Source organism: Ursus americanus, chromosome 6, assembly GCF_024610735.1.
Source record: "Ursus americanus isolate L20-20 chromosome 6, mUrsAme1.1.p, whole genome shotgun sequence".
NCBI lineage: Eukaryota > Metazoa > Chordata > Mammalia > Carnivora > Ursidae > Ursus > Ursus americanus.
In genome coordinates this window covers 52,313,079-52,333,822 of record NC_142132.1, presented here as the reverse complement: position 1 = coordinate 52,333,822, position 20,744 = coordinate 52,313,079, and the positions used below count along the sequence as shown (strand labels likewise).

Sequence of the window (20,744 nt, the reverse complement as noted above, 5' to 3'; positions counted from 1 at the left end):
TTATAGCATAATATTTGATGACTGAAAGGAGATTAAATATATGTTATATTAATAAATGTAAATAGACTAAACTTTCCCGTTAAATGATTCCCAGATTATATCACAAAAAATTATTTAGAATAATTTCTAAAACGAATTCTGAAAGAATAACAAAATTAGAGGACAAGTAAAGCATAACAGGCAAGTACAAACTAAATATAAATGCAGGGGTCATCATCTTAATATTGGACAAGATTAGTACAATTAGTACAAGAAGCATTACATTAGGGAAAGGGACATACAAGATCTGTGTGAAGAAGACCTTAAGATGCTTCTCAGTGACACAAATACAGACTTAAATGGAAAGGTGTACAAGGTTTTTGGATACAAAGATTCAAAATCATATGGAAGTTAGTTTCCCTTATGTTAATCCATGGAGTTAATATGATCTCAATTTCAAAACAGAAAACAAAGAAAAAACTAGTTAACATTTATTGAGCAGTTTACTCTATGCCAGGCACTGTTCTAAATACTTTATATGTATTACATTTAGTCCTCACAGCGAGTTTATGTGGTAGGTGCTAGTGTTACTCTTCGTCCATTTTTCAGTGAAGAAACTGAGGCTCAAAGAGACTAATGAACTAGTTCCAAGTTGAAGTTAGAGTAGGTTATTGAATCAGAATCTAAACTCAGGCAGGGTGATTACAAATCTGTGATTTTAACCACTATGCTGTTATACTGCTTTTGAAATGAATGGGATTGTGTGTTTGTGTTGTGTCACTAGACAAACTCGCTCTAAGTTCAAGAGTTGAAGAGTAACCAAGAAAATTCTTAATCAGGGAAAACTAGCTTACCCTCCCAGACACTAAAATGTATTACAAAGCTAGAATGTTGAAATAATGTAGTCACTAGGACATGAGCAGACAGATCAGTGGACAGAATAGTAATTCAGAAAAAGATCTAAATCCGTCTAGGTATTTAGAAAATTACAAAGGTAGCATTTCAAATAAAAGGGGGAAATAAATTATTTAAATACAGGACACCTTTGTTATTAGTGGGAAATTAGTTGGATTTCTACTTAACTTTAACCAAGATTAATTCCTAATGAATCAATTATTTAAACCTGAAAAATTAACCTAAAAGAAGCAAACAGAGAATGTTATAATATTCTCAAAGTAGGGAGGGCCTCTAAGATTTATGACACAGGCCCCTTAAGCTACAGAGAAGATTGCAACGTGTTCTGTTGACAAAGGGCTAATTTTCTCAGTTTTAAAGAACTTCTACAAAATAATATTCCAAGACCAAGAACTAAATTGAAAAAAGGGCAAAGGATGTAAATACTTAGTTCATAGAAAAGCAAATACAATTAACTCTTAGATAAAAATGTGTAAAATTTTTCACTTTTAATACAAAAAAATGCAAATTACAACTATAGCGAAATACTGCTCAGCTTTGACATTGGCAAAATAAAAAAGTTTAATGATACGTTGTTTTGGAGGGTGTTAGGAATCAGATGCTCATTTAGCGAATAGGAATATAATCTGTAGGTATGTGAATTCATGTTAATTTCCATGAAAAACAATTTGGCAATAGCTTTCAAAATTTAAAGTGTACATACCTTTAATTTGGCACTTGAAGTATTTTATCCTCCGATATTGGTGCCTACATGTAAGGATATTCATTCTAGTATCATGTGTTAAAATAATAAAAGATTGTTTGTCAACAGTCAGTTGTAAAGATATACCATAAAATTTATTTAACCAATGTAATTTTATTCAGTCACTAAAAACAGTGAGTTAAGTTAAAAAAAAAAAAAAAGCAAGATGAGTAATGGAACTCTAGCATGCTACCATTTATGTTTTTAAAAATCTCTGCAAATACATACATATGTACACAAGCTTGTATATGTATAACACTGTCTTTGATAGGATATTCAGATTTAACGAGTTACCTCTGGAAAGAACTGTGTTGTTGGGCCATAGGGATGGGAGGAAGACCAACATTAAGTGTAAAAGACTTAATTTTTTATTTAGTTTTAGTTTTTTGAATTTTATATCATGTACCTGTTTTATCTATTCAAAAGAAATAAGCATTTAAAGTAAAATTATATTGCAAGAAGCTACCTAAGCATGGAGGAACAAAAAGACCTGCAGAGGATAAGACCAAGGCCCTGTGTGTTTTGTATAGAAGATGGTTAGCAGAATTGAGACCTGGATTCTAAATCCTGATTCTGCCTGATGTATGACTCTTAGTCACTTTTCCTCTGTGGGTCTCACTTTTTTCATTGTAGAATAAGGGGTAGGATTCAACTTCCCCTGCCTTCCAGCATTAGTTTTCAAACTGCTTTATGAAGTCCAAGGATTCTTTGGATCCTTATGGGGCTCAAGCAGAGGATCAGGAATGTGGGGTTTCCCAGCACATCCATCTTTAACCAGAGCATCCCTGAATCAATGTGTAAAATCAAGTTTAACTAAATGTTTGAAACATAAAAAAAAGTCTGAAAGTCACGGTAAAGTCATTGTATGTATTAACTAAAGGTTCTCAGCAGCATGAAAACACATTAGTGTACCATGATCAGCTATGAACTAATTCTCAAGTAATTTTAAATGATTACAGTAGTCCCCCCTTATCTGTGGTTTCATTTTCAGTTACCCACAGTCAACCGCAGTTCAGAAGCAGATGATCTTCCTTCTGACATATGGTCAGAAGGTCATTAGTAGTTTAACACTAGGTCACAATGCCTACGTCCTTCATTTCATTTCATCTCATCTTGTAGGCATTTTTATCATTTTACGTCATCACAAGAAGAAGGGTGAGCGCAGTAGAGTTAAGATACTTTGAGAGAGAGACCACATTTATTTGACTATTACAGTATATTATTATAGTTTTATTTTATCATTAGCTACTGTTGCTAGTCTGTGCTTAATTCATAAGTTAAACTTTATCTTAAGTATGATCTTAAGTATGTGTGTATAAGAAAAAAGATACAGGGTTCAGTACTATACATAGTTTCAGGCATCTGCTGAAGAATCTTGGGACATGGCCCCTGTGAGTAAGAGGGGACTACTGTATTTACATTTTTAGTAAATGTCAGTCTCATATTTCTGCATGCTTTTTTAAGTTGGAAGGAGGCGAGAATTGATGGTCACATGAAGGATATAAAGTCTGTTATGCATCATGGTTGTGTTAAGGTACATCTTGTCATAGAGTCCCAAATGATTTTCTTTTAGGGCTGATGGAGTGGAATATAATATCTGCCTCAGAGGCAGACATTGTTTTTAGTCAGTTAATGCCTTCCTTTAATACTTTCTGTGGCTGGGAAAGTAAAAGGTACAAAGGGATAAATGAATCATTTGACAAGTCAGAAACATATTTAATATTCTTTTTGAAGCTTAGTTTAATTGTGAGAAACTAAATTCTAGACCTAAATCTGCAAAAGGACACTACTCTCGGAGAAGGTAGTAAGATTGTAAGTGATTTCCTTCTTATATTCAGAAGGAAATTATTCGGGACTCAGGGAATGAGCCTGCCTGACCAAGTTTAAAAAAAAAAAAGAAAAGGAAAATGAACAGAAAGACTAGATCCCTACCCAGTAATAGCAAATTCATAATACAACTACCTAACATCTAGTTATGAAGGAAATGCAGGTCTAAAAGCTAGCAAGAGGAGCATAAAAGTTTAGTTTAGAGTTGATAGCCCTTAAAACCAATATTGAGTGTTTAAAAAGTAGATGAAAAAGCAATTGTGTGATATGTGTGTATGTAAATGTGTTTGTATAACCTTTTGAAAACAAACCAAAATATTCATCACTATGATCTTAAGATGATATGAGTTTGAGAGACTTTTAAACTATATTTTTAAACTTTTCTACAAAGAGTACATATTATTTAAATAATCAAAAAGTTATTTATCACACACACACACGTTTGTTGCTCTGTCCTGACCGTGGGTGTGTCTTTTGTATTTTCTAGGTGCACCAGAGGCTCTCTTCTTGGCAGAATTTGAGAGTTGTTTATTGCAGTACTGTTGTGCCCTCTGATGGTGAGTTTTGGCACATCCATTTTTTTACGTGTAAATTTTTCCTTAACTCAGTATTTCTCATTCTCTAACATATGAATTTATAAATCATACTCCTTCACCTAAGATGGACTTGGAATCAGACAGAGAAGCTGGGGGGACAGTACTAAAGAAGAGAAATAAAATTTGAATGAAGATGCAGTGAATTTAGATGAGAGATCAGAAAGAAAAACTAATAGACCCATCAAGTTTTCATAGATCATGGAATGTTGTTATCTCATCTCTTCATTTATGTTTTAACACTGGGGACATAGATAATATGAAGGTCACAGAAGCACCGTCTTTGGTATTTCCTAACCATTGGGTCTTCATATTGTGGGTCATGATCAAACTCTCCAGCCCCTTCGTGTCATCAGCGCCTAGGCAGAAGCAATTCAATCCGAGACCTCCTCCCCTGATTGTTTTTTTCCTCCCTTAGACTCAGGGCTGTGATGCCCTTCTTTGATGTGAGAAAGAATGAACAGATGCTTGGGGTCCACACACAGCGCTTTGTGAATGTCCATGATGCTGCAAACGGGCAACAGGATGGAGGCTTTGGTTGTTGTTACAGTAGAGGGGGAATATGTTTACAGCCTTACTATCATTTCTCTTACCCAGTATTGCGCATCTACAGTTTAGATCATTCGTTTAGAGCTGAATGTTATGTGTATTTCCTCTGTATCAAGTTTAGTTTGATAGAATTCTAATTTCAACCTTATAAATATTAATTTATAGGCAAAGCAACCCTCAGAAGAGCACCTAGCAAACTTATAGACACCTAAAGTGAGGAAGCCTCAGAGGAATTTTGAAAGTCGTAGGATCCCGTTACTCCTCAGAATAGATATTTGCAGTGTTATCAGAATCCTCCCCCCACCCCCGCCCCAGAGCTGTTTAAACTTAATGTGGTTGCTATTACCCTATATGGAAGTATTTGAATAATGTAACAATGGTGCAGTTGTACTGGGGTATCTGGATGAATATTGTTCTAGGACATAAATGCTAGTAGGTTGCCCTATGTTGCATAAGGGGTTGAAAAGATACATACTTCCAAAAAAAAGGGGAAAAAAAGCATGGATCCACAAATTCCTACCAATACTATTGCCCTTCTTAAGAAAACCAACTCATATTAGTTATCAAGAAATAGAAGCAAATAATTGATTTAATGCAGCTCATTGTCGTTACTATCCCCAAATTATACATCCTTCTTATTTTTACTTCTAAACTAGTTTTACCTTCGGTCTGTAGAGCATATGAGAAGACTGCCTAATACACAGCTACTTCAGTAGAGTTAGCCACCAGGAGTAAACGTCTCTGCCACCATTCATTGCTCTTAGTTGAGGCTGCTGCATTGTATTCCGTATTAAATGAGGACCACCATTTTTTAAAAGTACAAAATCTAAAATACCACATTATATTTATGTACCTTGTATATATGCCTAATCTATACTACCTTTCAGTAATTGCTTATTGTGTTGTTTGATCCATCTTCTAATCATGACTCTTAATAGCTGATATAAAGGGTACATAGTATTTTAAATGTTTAACCTTCTTACCAAAGCAATCTAAAAGGTTCTTAGTTTTTCTTTCATCACAAATAGTTTTGGAGATCTGGTGAAAGCACTAGACTCTTTCTTTAGAGAAAAGTTATATATATACATAGGAAATTTTACGCATAATTTCTTAGTGATACAGACTCCCTGAAACCAGCTCACAGACCCTCAACTGGAGAAGCGCTTCGGATACATGGCGCACAGGTGCACATGTGTGTACCCATGCCCATGTTCCCTTTCAGGAGAGGCATTATGCTTAGACATTAAGTAAGAGACAAGTTTGGAGTCAAGCAGATCTTGGTTTACATCCCAGTTTCACCATTTAACCACCTTATAACTTTAGGCAAATAATTAACTTCTCAGAGCCTCTTTTCTCATCTGTGAAATGGAGAAAATAGTAAAAGTATCACCTCAGAGAGAAAAACATATTTACCCTGCAGAAGTGGTACTTGTCCACCAGAAATACTTACTCTATAAACGGTGCTGGTGGTAGTGTTAAAGCCCTCTAATCTAAACAATGTGGCTTGAGACTTCTCGTTTTAACTTCTCTGTTGCCCTGATCCTCTACTGTAAAATGACTAACAGCAAATCATTATGATTGGATTGTTTATACGTACTTAAGATCTCCAGAGCCTTCAAGGGGTTCCCCTTCATTTTAATGAAAGTTAAGGACGAGAGTAATTCTGCTACAGACAGGTTGAATATATAATTGATCATCCAACCCAGGATATTTTGAGGATGAAAAGGGGACAACCGGAGTTTTCCTGACAATTTCTAATAGTGTAAGCCCAGGACATATCTTCACCTTGGCAACTGGGAAAGTGCCAAATGTGATCTAGAATAAGAACAAGGAAAACAATCTGTTCTAGCCGTCTTCATTTCTCTCTGCAGAATGTAATGCTACTGAATTAACCCTGTATTGAGAATTGTGGTAGACAGTTGTGTTTATTTTATAGTTAACAAAAGGTACAAGATTTCTTACAAGAATTATTTGAGGGAAAATAATTCTGTTAATGAAGGGTTATTGAAAATAGCAGGGTATCTGGGTGGCTCGGTCAGTTAAGCAACTGCCTTTGGCTCAGGTCATGATCCCTGGGTCCTGGGATCAAATCCCAAGTTGGGCTCCCTGCTCTGTGGAGATTCTGCTGCTCCCTCTGCCCTTCCTCCCACTCGTTCTCTCACTCTCTCTCTCAAATAAATAAATAAAATCTTAAAAAAAGAGAAGAGCAATCATCTGTTTAATCAACCCAAGTATAGATTATATAATTCTTAACCTAAGGTCTCTGGATGGTTTGGAGAACTAAATATGTGCCCCAACTTTCACTTTGGTTTTTGTCCTGTTACTTTTTTTAAAAAAGTTTTATTGAGATATATTTTACATACCATAAAATTCACATTTCGTGTCATAGCATCATAACAGTCCAGCTTTAGACTACTTCCTTCATCCCTTCAAGTTTCCTTGTTCCTGTTTTGCAGTCAGTCACTTCTCCCACCTTCTGTCTCAGGCAACCACTAATCTACTTTCTGCCTCTAATAATTAAATCTTTCCCAAAAATGTCATATAAATGGACTCCTATAATATGTAGTCTTTTGCATATTATAATGCTTTTGAGGCTTATCCCTATTGTAGTGGGTGTTGCAGTTCTTTCCTTTATTTTTACTGCTGAGAAATATTCTAGTGTATGAAAATACTACGTTTTGTTTATTCACCAAGTGAAAGATGCTTGGATTGTTTTCCATTTTGGACTGTTACTACTGCTGGTGTCAACATTTGCTTATAAGTCTGTGTGAACATATGTTTTCATTTCTCTGGTGTAGATTCTTAGTGGAATGGCTGGATTATATGGTATATACTTGACTTTTGAAGAAATTATAAGACTGTTTTCCAAGGTGGCTGTACTATGCATTCCAACCAGCAACATATAAGTGTTCCAGTTTCCCTGTATCTTCCCCAACACTTATTTGGATCAATCTTCTTGATTATAGATATTTTAGTGGATATGTAGTATTATTTCATTGTGGGTTTTTTATTTATTTATTTTTTTAGTTGAGAGAGAGTGAGTGGGAGAGAGAGCATAAGCCAGGGGGATGTGGAGAGGCAGGGGGAGAGGAAAAAACAAACTCATCACTGAGAGGGAGCCTGACTTGGGGCTCAGTCCCAGTCCTGGGATTATGACCTGAGCCAAAGGCAGACGCTTAACTGACTGAGCCACCCAGGTGCCCTCCGTTGTAGTTTTAATTTGCATTTCACTGATGACTAATGATGTTGAGCATCTTTTTTTTTAAGATTTTTTTTATTTATTAGAGAGAGAGCATGAGCAGGGGGAGGGGCAGAGGGTGAAGCAGACTCCTTGTTGAGCAGGGAGCCCAACTCAAGGCTCAATCCCAGGACTCTGGGATCATGACCTGAGCTGAAGACAGAAGCTTAACCAACTGAGCCACCTCGGCGTCCTGATGTTGAGCGTCTTTTAGTTTGCTTATTAACCGTTCAAATATTTTCTTTAGAAAAGGATTCAAACTTTTTGTCCATTTAAAAAAATTGACCATCTTGGTATTGATTTGTAAGTATTCTTTATATATTGTAGAGCTTTTCCTGTTGCTTTTCAAATCATTTGAGGGAAAAGAAAGATTTGTTTGAGTCATCTTGTTTTATTAATGGCCACTCCTATACACATTTGGAAATTCTGTATTTATTGTCATCATCGTGTTGAGGGCACAAACTACCCCACTACTATCTTTCATTCCAACTTTTCAAAAAGTTGACAACAAAAAAGAAAGTAATGAAATCACCTAATCACCAAAGATGATAGAACACAAAGCCTTAGTTTTTTAATGTGGCAGAGTTCTCACCAACCTATGTATGAAGTTGGGAAAGCTGGAAAAGCTTACAGTTTTCCATTTTTAAAATATATCTTACACTTTGGGGTTTTTTTGTTGTAAGTAGAAGTTTCAGTTAGGAACTACCAAAAATTTTGTTCTATTACAAAAGCCTTTTTTGAAAAGGTTCTATAAAATTGACTTTCACATTGCCAAGAAAAGCTGCCACGTGAAATTGGAAAGACCTTTAAGTTTTATGTGCTGACAGTTTTGAACTGATTTAGCTTGGAGTAGAAGCAAATTTATGTCAGATTTCAGATGATGTCCTCCATTGTAGGATTCCTGTCATTTATTCCAATAATTTGAAGTTTTGAAGGAATTGGAAATTATCCCATTTCCCTCTGGAATGCAGCTTGATGAAACTATTGATTTGTTCTAAGGAGTTAGTTCCTAGTTTTTGTCTGTTAATAAGCATGTTGACACAGTCAAAGAAAAATCTCAAATATGTGAGGTTCTCTTACGGAAATTAGAAAAGCTGTTAACATTAATGGTTGTCACCGTCTTTGAAAGATTGTTAAATTTCTTTGCCAAAATAACTACCAGAAAAAAAATTTTTTTTGATGCTAAGGAAGATCTTGGTACTCTGCACAGATGGTGCATCTTCCAAGCTTAGTAACATGCATATTTATATTGCCTCAGAGAAGAAAGGAGCCCCACCCATTGTAATAATACATTGGGTTTCTTTTTTTTCATTGGCACATACTGGAGTTGAAGGCTCTTCCAACAGCCATAAAAGAAGCCTTGCCTGCTACCACAGAAGTAATCACCATCATGAGAAGAAGACTCTATCAAAATAGAATATTTTCCTTTGCTTGATTAAACTTGGGATAGGAGTTTTGCTTTTTAAGAGAAGAGAAAATTTAGTACAAGGAAGAGTTTACTTATGGTTTGATTTATTTGGGGATATTTGGGTTTTTATGAATGAGCATAATCTTCCAATTTAAGACCTTTTAGTCATTATTACGAATTTGATAGAACAATCATAAGCTCCTTTAACCAAGCAGTAATTAGAAATAGACAACCTTGTGAATTCCCAACTGCTGGAGGAAATTTCTCTGGGACTGGTCATGACTGGAAAGCTTTATCAGTTTCTCTACAAGAATTGAAAAACCTCAGGGCTCTTGAAGATTATCTTTCCACTCAGAAAACTTAAAATCGAATTTTGGATTTGTAGTCTTTTGATACTGCATCAAAACAGTGATAATGAATTCGATTCTAAGAGTCTTAGGAAATTCGAATGTTCCTTGCACACATGTAGCCTACCATCATCATCTGGCAGAGTGAGCTGTGATTATATTTGTTACCACATATCTTTCTCAGAGTCTCAGAGTTTTCACTTCTTTTCATGAAAACAAAAAGGCATAACCTTTTAGATATCAAAGATGATATTCAAGTTAACCATGTTCCAGAACCAGGCCATTATGTGACTTCTTTATGCAAACCAAACAATAGCAGCCTTATAATTGAAATGGTTTTTTATGTAGAATTAAAGTTTATTTTATTTAATTTGTACAGGTTTGTTTTATCTCTTTAGAAAAAAGAAATGGCCCTTAATTTGTGGTTAAAAATGGGGAAATACTTCAGTTTTTGTCAACATTTATTTAAAAAATATGTCAATGTAGTAGTCTGCTTGGGCTGCCATAACAAAATACCATAGGCTGGGTGGCTTAACTGACAAAAATTTATTTTTTCACTGTTCTGGAGGCTGGAAGTCTGAGGCCAGGGTGCCAGCGTGGTCTGGTTCTCATAAGAACTCTATTAGCTTGTTGGTAGCTACTTTCTGTCTGTGTTCCCACATGGTGGGGAGTGGAGAGAGTTCTTACTCTTCTTATAAATCCACAGTCCTAACAGATTGGGGCCTGTCCTTTGTCCTTTATGATCTCATTTAACCTTCGTTACCTCCTAAAGACCCATCTCCAGATAGTCACACTGGGAATTAGAGCTCCAACATATGAATTGGTCAGGGGCACACAGCTCAGTCCATAACAGGCAATATGAAGGAAATCGGTTTCTGATGCAATAAAATATTATATCTAAAATTTTTATGTATGAATTGTTTGAATTTTCAGGAAATAGGGCCGAAGGAGGAATCTATACCTTTATCAGTGTCTCAAAGAAGTCAATTATCTAAAAGTACTAAGAAACATGGAATTGGTTTATATAGTATACACTGTTTTTGTTTTTTTTAAAAGATTTTATTTATTTATTTGACAGAGATAGAGACAGCCAGCGAGAGAGGGAACACAAGCAGGGGGAGTGGGAGAGGAAGAAGCAGGCTCCTAGCGGAGGAGCCTGATGTGGGGCTTGATCCCATAATGCTGGGATCACGCCCTGAGCCGAAGGCAGACACTTAACCGCTGTGCCACCCAGGCGCCCCCACTGTTTTTCTTGTTGTTGCCCTCAGTGGAACAAGTCAGATTTGTTATCTTGAGATTTAAAGACATGATTGCATGTATTCTATGACTTTAGACTTTGGGTTTTAAGACTATAGTTTTTAGGAAAATCAAGAAAAACTATTATAAAGCAGGCCTTTTTTCACATATTCTCATTGAATCTTCTCAGCAGCCTTATGAGATATCAGAATCCCTATGTTGTAAGTGAGAAAACTGAGGTACAGTTGTATTCAGTAGTGTGCCCATGGATTCAAGCTGTCTCCTGTGGTAGAACTTGAGTACGATCAAGCTGAGATTCCAAAACCCTGCTTTTTCTACCGTACTCAACTGTCTGTAGTTTAGGAGTGGATTCTGCTTCTCAGTACCCAGAAGTTAAAGTGGGCCAAAGGTCAAGGTTTAATAAAGTTACTTTCACAGCAGCACCATCAAAAGCATTGGTTTTAAAAGGAAAAAATATTACAGTACTATTTTGGGACAGGACTTCATTTTTGTAAAAGCAAACAAAAATTGTTAATTCTCAGAATGAGTATATGAATGAGAAGAAAGGAGGGGATGACCTTTTAGCACAAATGGTTTTGACATTTATGAGAAATATTTTCATGAATTCATTTTACAAGAACCAGAATTAACAAAAGGTACATAGGTTGTACGGCTATTTAACATCAGACTGATAATACCATACATTCAAAGACAATTTATAACTGTGTTTTTCCAACTTTCATCATCTAGGCCTCATAATAACTTCACAAAAATAGTTTTATGTAGTTTATAGAGATTCGGTTATACAAATAATGATTCACCTCAAGTACAAAGTGAAATATATAGTTGATGTGATTAAACTGATTTATAGGGGCGCCTGGGTGGCTCAGTTGGTTAAGCGCCCAACTCTTGGTTTCAGCTCAGGTCATGATCTCGGATCCTGAGATCAAGCATCAGGCTCCGCGCTCAGCAAAGAGTCTGCTTGTCCCTCTCTTCTGCTCCTCCCCTGCTCTCTCTTAAATAAATAAATAAACTTAAAAAAAATTAATTTATACTACTGGTTAGAAAAAAACAGCTGGATTTATTAAACTACTTATGTTGTAATTATATAATTGGGCTTTCTTATATTGCTGTGGAAAAATATTTCCTACATAAATATTTACATGTTTTCAACATGAGTATTCTTCAAATGATGTTAATATGTGACAGATTTAGTATATTTAATATATTATGAATAATGTAAAGAAAATTTCAATGATCTATTTTTCATAAATAGATTCTTCTGAGGTTATTGTGAAGCAAGAACATTGTTTATACATGTTAATTACAGATTTCAAGGATATTTTTGACATAATGTATTTTTGCAATAATGTAAGGAAGGGCCTTATTATCACCAAAATAATATTTAGTTTATTCTATTAAAATGGTAGTCTTACATTTTGTCTAACATAATTTAATGAGAAAGCATATGGGCCTTTGGAATTACATTTATGAACGTAGAAGTGAGTATTAAAAATAAATTGTTTGAAGCTATCTAGGCATGATACTAGTAAAAAAAAATCTGTAAAACATATATTAAGAAGAATAAACTGTATTGAAGGACATAAAACAAGATAAAAATAAATGCAGAGTTATAAACATTAATGAATGTGAAGACAACATTGTAAAAATTGTCAGCTTCCCTTGCATGTATTTATAAACTCCAGTGCAATGCTAATCTAAACCCCAAGAGAAACTGCTGAACATATTCAAAAATTCATATGAAAGAATAAAACTATACAAATACCTAAGATAAATTTGGAGTAGAAAAGGGGGAAAGGTTTGCCCAAACCACATTAAGATGTATTTTTAAAACCATAATAATCAAAACAGTGAAATGCTGGTTCAGGAAAGATTGTAGGGTCAGATTAGAGAAACATTGCATATATGGAAATTTAATGTGTGATAGAATTAGCATTGTAAATCAGGAGAAAGGGCAGACTATTCAATAAATACTGCTGTTAAAATTGACTTCTTACCTCACGAAAGTAAATTCCAGATGGCATAAGGAATGAAACGTGAAACAAAGAGCTCAAAAAGGAAAAGAAAATTTGGCCAAATTTATATTGGAAACTAAAAACAAGGAGTGCTGCTAACTCTTTTAGCCTTCTTTTTATTTGTAATAAGGAACAAAAAAAATCTGCTTTTTCAAGGGATGAATAAATTGTGGTGTATTCATACAGTGAAATTTTACATAGGACTTTAAATGAATGATCCAGAAATGTGATTCAATTTGAATAAATCTCAAAGCATTATTGAGCATAAAAGGCAAGTTGTAGAAAATTGAATATAGTACCACCATTTATGTAACATCTAAGTATATGCAAAAAACATGCCATATTTAGTTATTTAATACCATATAGCAAATTATGGACATACTTAGTGGCTTAAAACAATAATAATCCTTTATTATCTCATGTTTTTATGGATTTGGAATTTAGAAGCAGTTTAGCTGGGCAATTCAGAATCTCATGGGGTTGCAATCCCATGTCAGCTAGGGTTGCAGTCATCTAAAGGTTTGACTGGGCCTGGAGGATTTAATTCTAAGGTGGCTCACAGCATGGCTAAGAAGTTGGTACTGGCTCTTGATGGGAGACTCCACTTCCTCTTAATGTTGGCTTCTCCAAAGGGCTGCAGGATTGTCCTTGTGGCTACTGGGCTCCCTCAGAGCAAGTGTTCCAGGAGAGCAAGAGAGAAGCTACAGTCTCTATGGCATAGCCATCACATCTGCTGTATTCTACTGATTTTTACAGACCAGCCCTGATTTGATGTGGGATGGGACCACAGAAGGATGTGAATACCTAGAGGCAAGGATCATAGAGAGTCATCTTAAAGGCTGGCTTCCATATACTGTATATGGTATATTGAGCTGTGTGTGTGTCTCTGTGTGTGTGTCTGCCTGCCTGCTTATATGTATATCATAGATGGGAATGCTGAACACCAAATACCAAATTCAGGATAGTGGTTTCCTTTGGAAAAAGAAACATTACGCTAAGTGTGGATAATGTTTTGAACAGGAGCAAGGCTGGAATAAAGTAAGGAGTCCAATTATAATGTAGCTGATAGAAGAACTGTGGTAGTGGCCTGGACTAAGAAGATGATAGTAGTAGAGAGAATTGAAAGGATTAGAGATGTTTAGAAAATATAATGAAATGACATGGTTACTGATTAGATGTGAGGAATGTCATGTTCTGGTTCTAAGAGTAGTCAGGGATAAATTTTTGGAATTGGGCAGTAGTTAAATAATGGTGGTGTTATTGACCAAAATGAGAAATGTCAGAGATGAGTGGTTCAGGGAAGATTAATCAGTTTTAGGATTTTTTGAATTTGAGGTATGTGTATAGGAAACTCAGCAGATAGTTGAATATAGGTTTAGGACATCATCAGCATTTAGATGGTGCCTGACAGTATGGAAGGATGTGAGATTACCTAGAGAGTGTGTAGATTGAGAAGCACAGAGGCCAAGGACAAAGCACTTAGAAACTTTCAAAAGGATGAATATAGGAAGAAGAACCTATAAAGAAAATGAGAAAGTGTAGACAGAAAGGTACAAAACAACCAGGAGAGTGTGGAATCACAGAAGCCAAAGGAAAACTTTTTATAAAGTGAAGGAGTAGGTTGACATCATTAGATGTTGCTAAAACAAGCAAGTTAAGGGCTAAAATTCCCACTGAATTTAGCAACCTAAATCATATCTGACCTAGGAAAAAATGACTTTTTAGTCAATTGATGAGATCCAAAGCCACTTTGCATTGGGTTGAACTCTTGCCACCTTAGGAATATCATTTAACATGCCGGACTTTATTAATCTTAGCTGCAAAAGAAAGACATAGTCTCTATGATTTCTCTATCTCTTCCAACGCTAAAAGTCTCTGCTTATAGTTTGCATTTTTGATGCATAGTATTACAGAAAGGGGAAGGAAAAGAAACACAAGATCTTAAGCCACTGGAATCATCCAGTGGTTCAGCTCTAAGTAGCTTTGCAAGAAACACCCTATATGTTTTTCCTTATTGCACCAGTTCCCTTTCATAAGTCCTTAAGATGTATGCAGTTATGTTCATACATGAGATGATCTAATCTGGAGGAGATTTTACCCATTATTTTGAGCACCAAATAAATTTCCTAAATGCAGTTAACTTTCCCACTTAACAATTGGCTAAAAAACAAGCATTTCTACAACTTTTTCTGTACCTGGTGCCCCAAAGACATTTTGTTTTTAATGTATTCCTTCTTCAACCCCAAATGTCTATTGTACTTGCACTTCTCTTCTTAGTCTGGAATATCCCTTACCTTTTTGTTTTTATGCCTAAATCCACTGTCATGTTCTCCTTCTCAATATTCATATTGGTTGACCCATAATTTCTGGGTTTCTTTGAAGCACACTGCTGTAGAACATACTTAGATTATTTCTTATTTTATTGAAATGGAAATCAAAGCAAAACATTAAAAATAAACCCAACCAAAGAACTACAATTTACACTTAAAAAGAATATTTGTCTCTAGAGAATAGGAGCTGATAACTGTCAGTAGCTTGTAAATACCCATTGTGACTTTGCTACAACCAGCAGCTATTTTACATATTGTTAAACTTGAGGAACTTGGGTAATTGGTTTTGGTTGCAAACCAAGAAATCTTACATTTACATTACAATCTAGTGTGTGGGAAAGGAGGAGACTTGGGGATTTATTTCAAAAGCAGTATTATAATGAAGGTTTGTCAGTCCTGAAGTGTGTTATTCTATGCACTGTTTCTCAAAGCTTTCATATTTCACTCCTTTGAAAGGCTTCATGATCTTTAGTGTAAAAAGTGGGTGAGAAAGACCTTAATTTTCTCTGTTGACTTTATCTCAGTTATTTTACAGTAGTAACCCCTAAGCACTTAACCTGTGAAACTGATGCTTTAGTGAAACCTTTCATGCTTTTGTGTTTTAAGACTCCCCATCTTTTATTTAAATTCACCGCTCTCTGCTTCTTGAAATATGTGGCTGAATAGTTTTTTCACATGTAGAAAGAATATAATGGGAGCACAGAAATAAATAGATTACTCACCTAATTTTATGATGGCATTATCATTTCTGCCTATAGAAAAAGTAGGGATATTCATGTTAATGTCTCTGACTAAGGAAACACTGGATTGTAAGGATTCTTTTATTAAAAAAAAAAAAATTTAAAAATATTTATTTGTCAGAGAGAGAGAGAGAGAGAGAGCACAAGCAGGGGGAGTGGCAGGCAGAGGGAGAATCAGGCTCCCTCCTGAGCAAGGGACTCAGTCCCAGGACCCTGGGATCATAACCGGAGCCAAAGGCAGACACTTAACTGAACAAGCCAGCCCAGCATCCCACTAAGGATTCTTTTAGAAATGAAAAAGAAAATGACAAATTTTTCAAATATCCTTAAACTATCTAGATAGTACTTACTGTATATTAAGTTCATATTATTATCTTTGGCCTCTTCTTCCTTAGGAAATATAGCCTACCCTTTTGGAAGAATTAAGGAAATAGAGATTTCTGTCTTCTTTTTAATTTTTATATAAACATTCAAATTACGTATCCACAGAGGATTAACTGCTATGGGAATTGCTGCCCTGCTGTCAACAACTAGAACACCAGACAAAATATGTAAAACAATTATTTTTAGACATTGGACAATAGGGACAAGACTGTGATGTCTGAGAGAAGAAAAGCAAATGGGATTGACCCTACCTTGCCTCAGCTCATAGCCTAAGTCTTTGGCTAAATTCTAAACCACAAGACCATGCTAGAATAACTTCCAATAACAATTACCAGAAATTGTAAAATGGATAATTCTTAGTGCTCATACAGGACCAGGAATCGACTTCCCTCCTGTCAAGGAAGAGTCATCACTGAATATATGAACATTCAGTGTTCATTGAATCTTAGAAGTGGAGCCAAATTTGGCCCTGTAATAAAGGAATCTCTAGATCTGTCCTAAGAAACTTTCTAAAGGACTTGAAAGGATCAAAATAATATTCAAATAACTGTACAACAAGATCCAGCACTGAACAATGTAAAAGTCACAATGTCTAACCTCAAATCAAAAATTACTAGGCATATGCAGAAGCAGGGGGGAAAAACCAGAAGAAAAATTAGTCAACAGAAACAGATCTAGAAATGACAGAGATGATGGAATTAACAGACAAGGGTTTTAAAATAGTTATTATAAATGTGATCTTTATATTCAGGGGGAAAAAGGAAAACAAGCATACAATAAACATGTAACTTCTAGAGATGAAACAAATAATATCTGAGATGAAAAGCAGTTATAGATGGAATTAACAGATTTAGACAATGCAGAAGAAAATATCAGTGACATTGAAGTGTATAGCAGTTAAAACTATCCAAAATGAATCTGAGAGGGAAAAAACCCTGACATATATGAAGAAAGCCTCAGTGCCCTGTGAGATAGCACTACATAGTCTAATATGAGTATGATTGGAATCCCAGAAGGAGAGGGGTAAGAGCTAGAAAAAATATTTGAGTAATGGCCACAATTTTTCAAATATGATGAAAACTGTGAGCTCATAGATCTAAGAAATTTAATATCCCCCAAGTAAAATACTTAGGAAACCATAGAAAGGAACATTATAATCAAATTGTTGAAAACCAGTGATAAAGAAAAAATATTAAAAGCAGCCATAGGAAAAAAGACATATGTACAGAGGAATAAAGAAGAATATACATGAACTTATCATATGCTATGCAAACCAGGAGATAAAAGTTCTTTAGAGTGCTAAAAAGAAAAAAAAAAAATGTCCACCTAAATGTTTTACACAGCAAAATGTTCAAAAATGAAGGTGAAATAAACTTCAGACTTATCAAAATTGGGGAGAATTTATCATCAACACATCTGCCTAACAAGAAATGTTTAAGCAAATTAAGCAAATGTTCAAGCAAAGGGAAAATATGATATTAAATAGAAATTTAGGTCTATATTAAATGAATGAGGAATACTAGAGGGTAACTGTGTAAATATAAAAGATATTTTTCCTCATTTTAAAATTTGTTTAAAATGTAATTAGTTGTCAAAGTAAAAATAACATATTGTGTGGTTTGTAACATGTAGAAATAAAATGTATGAGAACAATAGTACAAAGCAAGGGGAATGGAAGTGTGTTGGTCTAAGATACTCTAGACCACTCTATACCTAAAGTGGTAAATTATATGAAAATTATATGAAAATCAACTGTAATATTACAGGTTGAAGTTGTAAATTATAAACCCTTGAGCAAGGTTCAGTAAACCCAATAGGTCAAATCCAGGCCACTGCTTATTTTTGTAAATACAGTTTATTGGAACACAGCCATACCCATTTGTTTACATATTATCAGTAGCTGCTTCTGCCCCAGAATGCACTCTGTAGTTCAACAGAGATTATGGCCCACAAAATCTAAAATATTCAGTATCTAGCCCTTTACAGAAAAAGTTTGCCAACACCTACTGTAGAGAAACCCCTAAAAACATAAAACGGTATAGTTAATGAGCCAATGTAATCATAAAAATAGTTCATCTAAAAGAGGGCAAGAATAGAGGAAAAGTAGAAGAAAGAACAGGTGGCTCAGTTAAGTAGCAAGGTTTATACACAAGTAGATTACACAACCATATTTATAATTTATTAAATGTTATAACATACACACTTTAATTAGGCTGAGATTGGAGGGTGCCTGGGTGGCTCCATTGGTTTAGTGTACGACTCTTGATTTCAGCTCAGGTCATGATTCCAGGGTCCTGAGATTGAGCCCTGAGTCGGGTTCTATGCTCAGCAGGGAGTCTTTTTAAGATTTTCTTCCTCTCCTTCTGCCTCCTCCCCATTTATGCACTCTCTCTCTCCACCTCTCTCTAAAATAAGTAAATCTTTAAGAAAAGCAAGACCGAGATTGTCAGATTGGATAAAATAGCAAGACCCAACTATATGTTGTCTTCAGAAAATCCACTTTAAATATAGACATGGATAGGTTAAAAATAAAAAGATGAGGAAAAGTATAGCACAAAAACTACACAAGGCCTTGAAAGTGGGTAATCATAAAAAAGCTTTTCTCGTAGTTGCCAAAGACTGGAAACATTCCAAATGTCAGTCAGCAGGAAAATGAATGAATTATGTATATACATACAGTGAAATATTACTCAGCAATAAAAATGAACTAATGCATGCAGCAACGTGGGTTAATCTCAAAATCATTATGTTGAGAGAAGTCAGATACAAAGGAGTCTGTATGATTCCAGTAATATAAAAACTCCAGAAAAGCTAAATATGATCCGTAGTGACAAAAATCGAATCAGTGGTTGCCTAGGGATTAACTGGAATGGGGAACAGGGGAATTTGGGGGAGTAATGGAAATGTTTTTATCTTCATTATTGTGTCAAAACTCATCAAATGTCCACTTAAAATAAAAGTATTTTGTGTTATTTACAAACTATGCCTCAGGGTTACTTTTAAAATTTACTGAAAGAATGTAGTGTGAGGGCGCCTGGGTGGCTCAGTCGATTACGTGTCTGCCTTCGGCTCAGGTCATGATCCCTGGAATCATGGGTCCTGGGATTAAGCCCTGAGTTGGGCTCCCTACTCAGTGGGGAGTCTGCTTCTCCCTCTCCTTCTGCCCCTCCCCTCCCATGCTCTCTCTCGCTCTCTCTGTCTCAAACAAATAAATAAAATAAAAATGTAGTGTGAGGCCACCATATACATTGTAGGCCTTATAAATTACTAGAGTAAACAAGGAAATAAGATGTAAATAATTACAACACTGCAAAGTGTGAGGCATTTGGAATCTCGAGAATGTTAATCTATATGTTTCCTCACAACACTTCATTTTCCAAGGGCATGAATACTTAGAAACATTATAGAACGTATCTTTTGATTCTTAAAAAATTAATAAACATTATCATGTATGTATCAAGCAGTGTGTTAAGTGTTTTATTTTTTTTAAGATTTTATTTATTTATTTATTTATTTATTTATTTATTTATTTGAGAGAGAGTGATCCAGAGAGAGAGAGCACGAGTGGGGGCAGGGGCAGAGGGAGAAGCAGACTCCCTGCTGAGCAGGGAGCCTAACATGAGACTCAATCCCAGGACCCTGGGATCATGACTGAGCCACCCAGGTGCCCCGTCGTGTGTTAACTGTTTTAAATGGTTTATTTATTCCTTGAGACAACTCTGTCAGTTAAGGATTAAATTGATTTTATATATCAAAAGAGTGAGGCTCAGAGAAGTTATATACTATGCCCAAAGTTATAAAGCCAGGATTCCATCCCAGATTTGCCTCTAAAACCTGTTTTCCTTTACAGGCTAGTGCTAACTTATCGTTAAATGCTTGGTTGCTCATGTAAAAAATTCTGCTTCAAACTTTATTTATTTATTTATTTATTTAAAAATTCACATGAAAATTATTTCAAAAGAGTTATTCTGACATTTGTTTTAGGGACTAAGGCTTTGTAAATCAAGACTATTGAGGAAGAAGATAAGGAAATAGGAATTCTGTGCTGTCATGTTGAACATCTTTTCAGTTTTATAGCTTATGATAATGTTTCCTTTAATAACTTTTATTAGAAAATCCCAAATAGTTGAATTTTGGCTTCTAGCTGACCTCAGGATGATGTTCAAGAGAATGTAAAAAGAAGTGTTTTGATTATATCATAATATATTCATATTGTATAAGAGAATACTTATTTATCAAGCACCTTGGAAATAATAATTATGCCATAAATATGAATTGACTGCCCTTGAGTAAGGGTCTCTTTTTAATGTCTTTTTACATGTTATTCCCCAGGGATTCTTGAAAGCTGTGGCTCCTAGGAGCCACCTCCTACAGGTTATGGAGCCTAGCCCAGCAATCTCTGGCTATTTAAAAATCTTCC

The 20,744-nt window shown here is 35.2% G+C and overlaps 1 protein-coding gene across 3 annotated transcripts in view; it reads left to right on the top strand.

The window, feature by feature from the left end:
• MCU (mitochondrial calcium uniporter) overlaps window positions 1-20,744 on the top strand; it is a 189,424-nt gene that overhangs the window by 144,821 nt on the left and 23,859 nt on the right. For all 3 annotated transcript variants that reach the window (XM_087863043.1, XM_045783563.2, XM_087863042.1), the window contains exon 2: window positions 3,951-4,020. In XM_087863043.1, the coding sequence (XP_087719169.1) occupies window positions 3,951-4,020 (70 nt within the window). The remainder of the gene's footprint in view (window positions 1-3,950; window positions 4,021-20,744) is intronic.